This window comes from Aspergillus pseudotamarii (genome assembly GCF_009193445.1).
Source record: "Aspergillus pseudotamarii strain CBS 117625 unplaced genomic scaffold BDV38scaffold_14, whole genome shotgun sequence".
Taxonomy (NCBI): Eukaryota; Fungi; Ascomycota; class Eurotiomycetes; order Eurotiales; family Aspergillaceae; genus Aspergillus; species Aspergillus pseudotamarii.
The window spans coordinates 281,801-292,308 of NW_022475028.1; the positions used below are offsets into that span (position 1 = coordinate 281,801).

The window sequence follows — 10,508 nt, forward strand, 5'->3', positions numbered from 1 at the left end:
TGCCCATCTCTATCGTGCCCGTCTTTATCATACCCATCTTTATCCCATCCGTCCTTGCCGTCCTTGTCGTGCCCATCTTTATCATACCCATCTTTATCCCACCATCCCCCATCTCCTCGTTTTCCCTTATCTTTCTTGTCCTTGTCATCGTCATACTTCGGCCAGTACTTCTCGTCTGGATAAATGAGTTTCTCAATATCCTTGACCTTCCAGCCATCGACACCCTCAAATTCCTTGTAGAGCTTCTCGCGCAGCTCCTTGGGGAAGCGGTCGTGGTACTCTTTTATCTGCTTGGGACTGAGGGGCCAGAAGGCCGTGACCTTCTTATCGTGGTCGAACTCCCGCAAGACGCCATCGTGTCCCAGATGGACTTTGCCCTTATGGTCTGGGGGGAGGTGGCAGACCTCATAGTCTGGTTCCTTGTCTCCGAGGTCCTATGTTAGGGTTAGCTAGATGTAGACTGTAGAGATGAGTGGAGATGGAGTAGCTCACGGTGGGAGCCGCAATGGCACTACCGAGAAGAAGGAGGATCAGGGAGGCGGGGAGCTTCATCTTGAGAATGAGTTGGAGATTGATCAGAGGTTGCTTTTGGGAGGGAGAATTGTAGAGGATGAGGATGGGGATCTTAGTGTTGGATGTAGTCTAGGCTTGGAGGGAGAAGAAGGGGGCTATTTATCTTCGAGGTCTAGTGTATGTATTCTGACCTTCTCAGGGAACTGCTGGACAGTACAACGAGTTCCGGTGTCTCGATTACGCGTTCGAAAGTAGCTATTTTCGTCATGGAGGCATCTTGTGATTTGTAGTGTAGAGGCTTCCCTGTATACATTGTTGGGTAGCTTTCAGTTCGAACGCGTTGAACAAAATTGGTGCATGTTGTTGGCCCAGATCGGGATCTTACGCAATGTAGCCTGTGTCGGCCACCCTTCGGAGAATATACTCACTTACGGAGCTATACTCTCTCTCTCTCTCTCTCTCTCTCTCCATTATCTGACAGGGACACTTTTGGTAACTTCTCATATTATAGATATTACATGGCGCAGATATAACCATCTAGTATCTACCACGTAACGAACCAGAACCCAAAGATCGCCACACACCCCACCACAAAACAGAAATTCATACGCTCAAAACCTCCAATTGGAGAATCTTACCACTCGCCTCCGAGAGATAATCGAGAATTACTTACGTAACTCAATCTAGACCATCCCTTCAAGAACAGAGGCCTGAGCTCCTATCCGGAACCACGACGCTCGTACCAACTAGGAAGTAGGGCATGGTGTCGGCACGGGAGAGAAACAGCCCGATTGGTGAGGCCAGTCGGTGTTCCTTGTCCATGTAACGCGGACTCTCGGGCTTGGATGTGGGCTGGTTCACGAACGCCGTGAGATTCCGATATGCCACGAACAAGATGACGCAATCCTGTCGGGCTGGATGAATCTTAAAGTGGTTTCATGGATTGAGAATATGTTCTTACTTGACTGATGCTGTGGTGGTGATTGGTCTGGAGTGTTCGGGGATATGTCCGACACTCCAAGGAATTGTATGTAGATCTCGCAGGGGGCTCTTCCCTGGTCCAGTGCTTTTCATTTAGAAATATATTACGTCGATAAGGAAGATGTGTATGTACATGCACGCAAAGTGTAATATTCGTAGCTGGGTTCATGGTCTCGGTTGTCGAAGAACCCGCGCACAATCAATTTGATCCGCTGTCGCCTCGTCTATCACGTATTTCTGACCAATCTTCGCAAGGAGTTCCTCCAAACTCGTCTGATCCTCCTCTATCCATGGCAGAGGCCCTTCATCCACGCACTTCATCTGGCGCCCAGTACCATAATGATACAATAATCGTCGCGAATACCAATCTGAATCAAAAGTCAGGTAGCTGTCTTCGTGCATACCGATGATGATTTCGGTCTCGCGCTCGAATGGTGTGCTGTCATCCCTGTCCCACCAATACTCAGAATGTCCGTATCGGAAATGCCGGAGGTGCCGCAGTCCTTGAAAAGATTTGAAATAATGGCGCCAGCGTTTGGCGTAGATCGCGTAGTTTTTGCCCACCGCTCCGGGATGGGTGGTGTAACTATCCGGATCCAAATAGGTTCTTTCTTTGTCGCGGGTTGCTACTACCCAGAGGATGGCACAGTCGTCTAGGTAGAGTTCAGTGAGAGTGTCGCGGTGGCTGAGGATCCAGTCTAGCTGGGAGTCGTGGACGAAAGCGTAATTCCCAAGTGCGAGAGTCTTCAGCCGAGGGAAATGTACATCACGGAGATCCAACTTCGGGTAGTAACCAAAGTAATGGCTAGAGTAAATGGTGAGGTGTTCTAAGTTCTGGAGAGCGGGCCTCAGCCAGAAGGACGGTAGTGCGGAAAAGAAAGTGTGGATGTCGTCGTGCTATTGATAGCATATTAGCTTGTAGTACTTAGCGTTGAGAGATAACTACAAACATATAAGTCGCTCTCGGAGTTTCCTGAATTGTGTGGATTGGTGATATTCAGACGGAGCGAACGTAAATTCCGTAGGACCTTCTTCGTGTTCTCCACATCATCTGGGTTGCTCTCGTTCACATTATGCAGGTCTCGAATGGCGAGTTCCCGTGGTAGCTGGGGTAGAGCTGTAATTGCCGACAGGAACTCTTTCATCACGGCTGAGCGGAGTCCAAGTGGGTGCGGAACGTCTGTATCTTCATCCTCACCACACTCGGGGTGAAAGCGAAGGACAACGCTCTGGAGTCGTGGAAGCTCCTTAAGACGAGGAAATAGCCTTACGAATTTACGAAATTCCTTCTCCTTGGGATCATCCCGGGTCTCATCATTGTACTTATCATACACATAAAGCTGAGTGCAGATATTAGTTTATGTGCCTTAAAAAAAGAGGAAGGGTAACAAACGCCTTCAAACGCACTCAGGTCGAGATAGACTTTCGTCACTGATTGTAACCAGTCACGATCTTCATTTTCAAGAAAGTCAATAAATCGATCGCAGCTCTCCTCGGTTGCGTAAATAGTAATTGATTCAAACAGACGCTCTTTGCCGATCTCGCCGAGGGATCGGCATACCTGCCGCAGCGCTTTGAGTGAATGCGGATCTGCGCAGCGGACGATCTGGTGGAGAATCTCAGTGGGAAGTGATGTGAGGCTCTGCATTGCGAAGTATACAGAGTATGCCGTGCAGTAGGCGGAAGGAATAGCAAGCCAGATCTACCTCACTTATAGCTCCCAAGGCCCACAGGCAACAAGGCACCCTGGAGCCTGCCTGGTACCTGATTTGGCACTAAGGCGTTAGCATGAATCTAGCGAGTAGCCTCCCAAGGCATCAAATCTGCTCGTCCATAGTAAAAACGCCCGACATTGAATATACCGTTACTTCATTATATTCCATTGAAATTATCAGAGCAGCGTGGACATTACAGAACATGTATCTGCCGTGTTGTGCCTTAAATTTGGATCAATACACCTTCGGCAGCCCTAATTCACTAATCGTTCCTCGCTATTCATAGTACTGGCCATGTGTACGTAGTAGGGGTATTGACTGGAATTTTCCAAGGAATAATTTAAAAAGAAATAAAGAAATAAAGAAAGAAAAAAATAAGTTTTAACCTTGGTGTTTAAGGGACTAAGTGACATTCTGGAGGGCGAACTTGAAGCTATGCGGACTTATTTGATTTGCTGGCTCGCGGTCCTTCCATTTACTGACAAATGTACAGAGTAGAGGGGGACAATATTGTTGCCTTATTCCCAAGGTGTCAGTCCCCGATAAGATAACGCCGGCAAAACATCGGTCCGATCGACATTTTCAACAGCCATGGAAATGAAAAGCCGACAGCATCATGGCAACAGCCGCCTGCTAATGATTTAATGATTGTGATATACTTGGTTTAATCGCATTTTTCTCCTCTATATACCCCTATTCTGTACCTCTATCAATTAACCTCCTTCAAAATGGGTGTCCAAAAGAAAACCCGCAAGTTTGCCCAGGTACGCAATTCCAACCGCCTTACCAACCCGCCCAGAGAATCAGAAAAACTGATACAAGACATTAAACCAGGTCAAACGGGCGATCAAAAAGCACGATGACCGCGCCAAGAAAGACAACAACGCCCCGAAACAAGACAAGGCCAAAGCCGACGAGGTAGTCCGGGCGATTCCCCAAGCTCCGTCCAACATGTTCTTCGCCGCCAACACGGCCCTCGGACCTCCCTACCATGTGTTGGTGGATACCAATTTTGTCTCCCACTCTATTCGCGCGAAGACGGATATGTTGAAGTCTATGATGGATCTGTGAGTAGCAGATGCTCTTGGGTGGTGCGGTGGCGATGGCTGATTGTCGACAGGTTATATGCCAAGTGTATCCCGACGTTTACGGATTGTACTATTGCGGAATTGGAGAAACTGGGCGATAAGTTCCGGTTGGCGCTGAGGGTGGCTAAGGATCCGAGATGGGCGCGCGTGCGGTGTGACCATCCCGGAACTTATGCTGATGACTGTTTGGTTGATCGGGTGAGTTGCTGAGGGTTCGGAAGATTTGAGATGGCATGGTCTAACTGGGTCGAAGATCCAAAAACACAGAATCTACATCGTGGCGACAAACGATAAGGACCTGGTTCGCCGAATTCGCAAGATTCCCGGTGTGCCGATTATGAAGGTCGCCAGAGCGAAATACGTGATTGAGAGGCTGCCTGACCACTTTGAGTGAGCCTGTGCAAGAGTATAGAAGATCTCGTGTTGACAACTACGGAATGCACCTCTGATTGGGACGTTGGGGCAAGAACATTGCAAATCCGGCCCCAATCCTGCGATACCGGCAGATCATTATCGGAGGAATCCATCTTCCAATCCAATACCGCTGCGGACTCGCTTGGATTCTTTGCGGAGGAAGGGTCTCAGGACACAGCTACGGAGGACACTAGATGTAATTAGCAAGGGCTGTATACGACTTCAATGATAATAACATGATACCATTGGTATATCAAGAGTGGAGATGGTATAGATAAGCACGAAAGATGACTCAACTGCGGCATTTTCCCTGGGATCTAGACTGGCTTAAACATAAAATAAATACCCCATGAATGTGCATGCGGGGTCAGCCTTACCCTTCCTCCATGACCCATTGATATACATCTCAATTGACAGGACAATCTGTTCCAGCTCAACAAACAAGCTTTAAACCAGAATGCCCGAGAAAGAAACAATTGTAGTCCTCGGGTACGTCATCCACCCATTATATCCCCAACCATAAAAAGCCAACTTCCAAAACTAACCCCAAACAAACAGCGCCGGAGTAATCGGCCTCACAACCGCCCTCCGCATCCAAGAAACCCTGAACCGTAACCAATCCATCCAACTCATAGCCCGCGACTTCCCCAACACCACATCCCTAAACTACGCCTCTCCCTGGGCCGGCGCGCACTACCGCCCCGTCCCCGGTTCAACACCCCAAGCCCTCCGCGAAGAAACCCAAGCCAAACAAACCTACACTTACCTCAAAGACCTAGCAACACGCGACCCTTCCTCAGGCATAGCCATCGTCGAAGGAATCGAGCACCTCGAGAATCCACCGGCCGAATATCTCGACGAAAAGAGCATCCAAGAATGTTACGGCCATCTGGACGGGTTCAGGATTCTAGGGAAGGAGGAATATCCTAAGGATGTGAAATGGGGAGCTCGATATGAGACTGTCGTGATTAATTCGCCGGTGTATTGTGCGTATCTTCTAAGAAAGTTTGTGTTGGGTGGTGGAGTTACGAGGGAATATACGGTGATTGATCCCCTGGAGGCGTTTTCTTTGGCTCCGAATGTGAGGACGGTGGTTAATTGTTCGGGGTTGGGGTTTGGGGATGGGAGGTCGTTTATTATTCGCGGTTTGTTTCTCCGTTCCTTTCCTTTCCTCTTCTTTCCTTTTGATCTGGTGTTGTTTTTACCTCTCGGGGTTGACTTTGTCGTGATATGATGTGGTTGGTGGAGTGTTAACGAGATGTTTAGGGCAAACGTGTCTCGTCCGGAACCCTTGCAGTCAGACGGTGACGAGGCAGAATGCCGATGGGTCTTGGTCGTTTTGTATCCCGCGGCCGTTGTCTGGGGGCACCATTATTGGGGGCACGAAGCAACCGCGCGATTATGATCCCACTCCGTCGGCGGAAACGAGAGAGAAGTTACTTGCCAATGCGGCCAAGTGGTTCCCGTTTGCGACGGGGAGTGAGGGCAAGTTTGATGTCATTCGGGATATTGTGGGTAGGAGACCGGCTCGAGAAGGTGGAATGAGAGTGGAGGCGGAGAAAGTTGGGGATGGTCGGTGTGTGGTCCATGCTTATGGGGCGGGAGGGAGAGGCTTCGAGTTATCATACGGCGTGGCGGGGGATGTGGTGAAGTTGATGGTGGGCAATAAGTTGGTTGGTGAGAGGGCTTCGTTGTAGAAGTCATGGACCTCTCTCCTTGTATCGCTGTCAGTTTGGGGGCACGTGTTAGGGTGGATTGTATGTGAAATAAGTATAGTTTGGATCAAACGTCTGATATCTAAAGATTCCAATGTCTATAGGACTGCAGGTAGACTTTCCAGTCTGACATCCAGGAAGTGCATAAATCATAATACCTCGTTGGGCAAAAGGATAAAAAAAAAGAACGCTAAGTTCATTGTATCAACGAACGTTCATTTTTACGTACAAAATCTGGCATAACAAATGGTGTCCTTCACTCCGCCACGAAATACACGACACTCGATCTATCTCAATCTTGTGTACGTGGCTGTTGTCCTCTAGAATCTTTGGACATGAATCCGGCGGTGGCCGGAGTTCATGATCAAAGATGACACACAAAACGTCACACGTTAACCGCAGCCCTCAATCGAGGAGACCAATACAAGTGATTACTCGGTAAGAAGAGGGACCAAAGATAAACAACATTGTATCTATCATCCAGGAGATCAACACTGCGGGCCCGGACAACGGCCTGGTTCACCGATTCCAGGGTGGGGGCGTTGCCCGAAAGCCCAAGAGGCGCAGTTTCTTGGGGGGATCGCACACGCTCAGCCTTCACCCTCCTGTGCAATGGTTTCGTCGTTCGAAATCGGTACCGGTGCCCCATGCAGTTTCGCCAGTCGTTCTTCTTCCTTCTGTTCCCGGATTCTCTCAGTCTCCCTGCGGAGGGCAGCCAGGTTGAAGGTATCGTCATCATCCTCCTCATCCTCACTCTCATCCTCGGCACGCCAGTTACCGCTCTCAAACAATGTTCGTCCAGTGGCTTCCTTGGCCTTGCGGGCTTGCTCTTCGGCTTGCTTCTTGTCGAGTCGCTGCTTCTTCCACTCGGCGAATGTTTGAGGGGTGACCGGCGTCAAGTTACCTGTGAGCTTGTGTCGTTCGCTTTCAAGCCAGTCTTCTAGTGTCAGGGTGTTGAGCGGAGACTTGTCCATCAAGGCCTTCTCAGCCGCACGCTGCTCCTTCGTCTTCAGGACGAATCTGTTGGAAACGTCAATCAGTATCAATCATAAAAAAAAAAAAGTAAAATAAAAATGTGAGAACGGTGCAACATACCCAGGGGGCAAACTGTGCTTATACTTGCAGGTGTCACCTCCATTGGGACAGACCCAGAACCAACCGTACTTCTGGTTCTCGACCGCCTCAATGAAATACTTGCAGACCTTATCGGTCGTCGTCTTCGGGTTTCCGTGCTTGCTCAAGACGACATTGCGCAGCTTCTCTTCATCCCAGTCATCCATGGTATCCTTCTTCTTGGTTTCCTCTTCCGTGGCCTTCACGTCTCGGGAATCGGTGTACAGATCCTTCTTCGCAGCCTTGCGCTCCACATTCGGATCGTGACTGAACTTGCACTTCTTTCCCTTCTCACAATTTCCTTGCTTGAAGAAGATACACAGAACGGTCTTGGGGTCCACACCGAAGGGAATCTTCTGCACCTGCACCGGCTTGAACAGCTCAGCCGCTTCCTTCTTCGCCTGGTCGGCGGCCTTCTTTTCGGCCTCACGACGGGCCTTCTCGGCCTCTTTCCGCTTCACATCGGCGGATTTGTTGGACTTCTCCTGGGTTCTTAATTGTTCGATCTGTTTCTTGGCCTGGGCACCTTTTTTCTGTAGGATGAAAGATTTTGCTGTCAGTGGCGATTTCACTCTCGGATGACCGTCGGGGGTGTTGAAAGGGGGAGATAATATGCTGTCGGGAGATCACTACATACGTTTTTCATGCCAAAGGTCTGTTTAAAAAAAAAAAATTTGGTTAGCGACGTTATACGATCACGCGATCGGAGGGACAAACCTTGTCCTCGACCGAGGCCTTCTTCTTCTTAGGCTCATTGCTCTGCTTCTTGGGAGGCATGGTGGCGGTTTTTCTTTTTTTACTAAGACTCTCTATCGATAGAACGCTGCAAATCCGACAAGATAAGGATAGATAGCGCGCGCCTGTCTAGCGGTGGCGGTGGTGTTGATCGAAACGAAAACCTCCCACAGTCGACGGGTCGAAAACCGTTGGTGGGGGATGGTCGGGGCGGTGGCTTCGAAAACAACAAAGCCGGATGCCGGAAAAGAATAATATAAATGAAGGGGGGGAAACAACACCTCTCGCGGTTACACAGACGAGAGGGAAACGATCGTGGTGGTCAAAAGGAAATCTTTCTTTTCGGTGAGTTGAAGGATGTTCTTCCTCCACATTTTCGAGGTGTGGGTTTCCCGTCTTGGGTTCTTGTGGCGGCACCGCCAAACTGATTTATTAAATTTATGCACTTACTAAGGGTTTCTTTTTTCCTCCATTCATTCTGTTTCTTGCATGGCGCCTCTACCAAATTGATTCTCATGTTTTCGAGTAATGGAAATACGGCCAAGAATGACTAATCCTTTTGTAGAAAAAATATTAGCAAAATAATGAGGTCATGAGACAAGTAATACAGTCTCGCCATTACTGGCGGCGAGGAGGTATAGGGAATAGACCTATTGAACAACATTCGATATTCCCTGTTATATATACTCTTACTCAAACCTACTAGTAGCGGTACAAATACTGAACCATGTTTGACGTTTTACTATGTGTTAAATTCCCCTCGCCTGGAAGTGGTTTTATAACAGGTATAGCGTTACTCCGTACATCACCGTGATATATCTTTGCGTTTCCTCCCGGCCGTCTAGCAGGTCTATAACTAAGACAAAAAAAATAAAAAAAAAATAAAAATAAATTCCAAACAGCCCTACCGTCGCCTGACAGTCGATGATCGAGTCCCAGCAGACCCCCAATCATCTTTGTTAGGAAAAACCCGAACAAGAAAGTCTTTCCAGCCCATCGTAGTCTCGCGACTCGCCCTGCTATACTCCCAGTACTTCGGATAATACCCAGCAAACTCCCAGTCCACAAGAGCAGTGATATTGCCCTTATCATTGACAAGGATATTTCTTGGAACAAGATCCCCATGGGTGAAAACAATCTCAGCCTTTTCCTGTCGTGTCTCTTTGTCCTGTAATGAGTCGTCGCTCTGCGATGAATCATCGTCCTGTGATGCATGCATCCTCGTGTCTATACCTTGTATTTCCTGAAACTGGTTGAACAGCCCCTCAGACTCGAATGGCCATTCCTCCTGAACCGTCTGATAACCGGTTATAAGTCTTGTTGGTCCGCCATTCAGAGCCCCAATCCTTTTACCCTTAAGTTCACGGAGCTCGGAGACATACTTCCTCAAGTCCTCGACGAGTACGTCTTTCTGGCCATCATTCAAGCCCTCCCAGACGTTGTCAAGTGGATCGCCCGGCACAAAGTCCATGGTTATTTGGACTACTTTATCGTTGTCGTAGAGAATCCTAGTGGATCCTCCCTCTTCATCGTACTTGACCTCGAACACTTTATCGTTCTCGTAGTGGATGTTGGTTGATTTGCCTTGTTCATCATAGCGGACGTTGATTTCTCTGCCGTCTTTGTACCGAATCCTACGGACCTTTGGAACCGGGATGTCCGTATTGTCATTGATGAAGATGAGCGTAAGAGGCTCGTAGATCGTGAGGCCTTCCTTCCCGCATTTATATATTGCTTTTCTCTCCTCGTCGTGGATTACGGTGTGATCTCCCCTGTCGTATATGACCTGGGGCTGAGAGATGGTATCTATTGTTTAGGGTTAGCTGATGCTACAGATAGGCAGTGATATGCTTACCATTACTAGCCATTTTGAGAACACTCTAGACTGTAGTACGGTTGAGTTTGCATGGTAAGATCAATTAGATAGAAGAGCACGATCATTTATATAGACCAGCCTGTATAAAGGGTTTCAGAGCTCTATGAAGTGAAGTTTCGATCAAATAATGAGTTGATGGTGCCATAACGCGGCTTGTTATGTTCAAAACGCCTTTGAGACTCTTTTTGAAAAGGTGATATGGGTTGAATCGGGGTGGTTTGAAGTGAAAATATGTATGTATGTGTTACGTATGTACGTCTCTATAAGTTTCCAATGACTCGAGATGCCGATGTTGGCGGTTGCTTGATTTGGGCTTGTTATTAAGTAGTAGTAGTAGTAGTAGTAGTAGTAGTAGTAG

General features: G+C 48.3%; 5 protein-coding genes across 5 annotated transcripts in view; 1 reads left to right on the top strand and 4 right to left on the bottom strand.

The window, feature by feature from the left end:
- Nucleotides 1–831, bottom strand: part of BDV38DRAFT_40699 (uncharacterized protein) — a 1,907-nt gene extending 1,076 nt beyond the window's left edge. The window contains exons 1-2 of the mRNA XM_032063294.1: nucleotides 493–831; nucleotides 28–434 (exon numbers count right to left, since the gene is read on the bottom strand). Coding sequence (XP_031915874.1) covers nucleotides 28–434; nucleotides 493–552 — 467 coding nt within the window. The 5' untranslated portion in view covers nucleotides 553–831. The remainder of the gene's footprint in view (nucleotides 1–27; nucleotides 435–492) is intronic.
- Nucleotides 832–1,659: 828 nt separating this feature from the next.
- BDV38DRAFT_280728 (F-box protein) lies at nucleotides 1,660–3,142 on the bottom strand (the record flags this gene model as incomplete). Its single annotated transcript, XM_032059383.1, has 3 exons — nucleotides 1,660–2,391; nucleotides 2,445–2,834; nucleotides 2,888–3,142. 3 exons carry the CDS (start codon nucleotides 3,140–3,142, stop codon nucleotides 1,660–1,662), a joined length of 1,377 nt encoding a protein of 458 aa, XP_031915875.1.
- Nucleotides 3,143–3,937: 795 nt separating this feature from the next.
- Nucleotides 3,938–6,408, top strand: BDV38DRAFT_269591 (Fcf1-domain-containing protein; the record flags this gene model as incomplete). Its single annotated transcript, XM_032056990.1, has 6 exons — nucleotides 3,938–3,973; nucleotides 4,044–4,276; nucleotides 4,330–4,495; nucleotides 4,551–4,687; nucleotides 5,270–5,856; nucleotides 5,978–6,408. 6 exons carry the CDS (start codon nucleotides 3,938–3,940, stop codon nucleotides 6,406–6,408), a joined length of 1,590 nt encoding a protein of 529 aa, XP_031915876.1.
- Nucleotides 6,409–6,636: 228 nt separating this feature from the next.
- Nucleotides 6,637–8,390, bottom strand: BDV38DRAFT_40747 (translation machinery-associated protein TMA46). The gene is made up of 3 exons (XM_032063295.1): nucleotides 8,177–8,390; nucleotides 7,522–8,072; nucleotides 6,637–7,446 (listed from the first exon to the last, which is right to left on the bottom strand). The coding sequence occupies exons 1-3, from the start codon at nucleotides 8,183–8,185 to the stop codon at nucleotides 7,017–7,019; spliced, it is 990 nt and encodes a 329-aa protein (XP_031915877.1). The 5' UTR covers nucleotides 8,186–8,390; the 3' UTR covers nucleotides 6,637–7,016.
- A 684-nt stretch (nucleotides 8,391–9,074) lies between these two features.
- On the bottom strand, nucleotides 9,075–9,810 carry BDV38DRAFT_241251 (aminoglycoside phosphotransferase family protein). Its single transcript, XM_032054010.1, has one exon. It carries the CDS (start codon nucleotides 9,743–9,745, stop codon nucleotides 9,179–9,181), a length of 567 nt encoding a protein of 188 aa, XP_031915878.1. The 5' UTR covers nucleotides 9,746–9,810; the 3' UTR covers nucleotides 9,075–9,178.
- Between the last annotated feature and the right edge of the window lie 698 nt (nucleotides 9,811–10,508).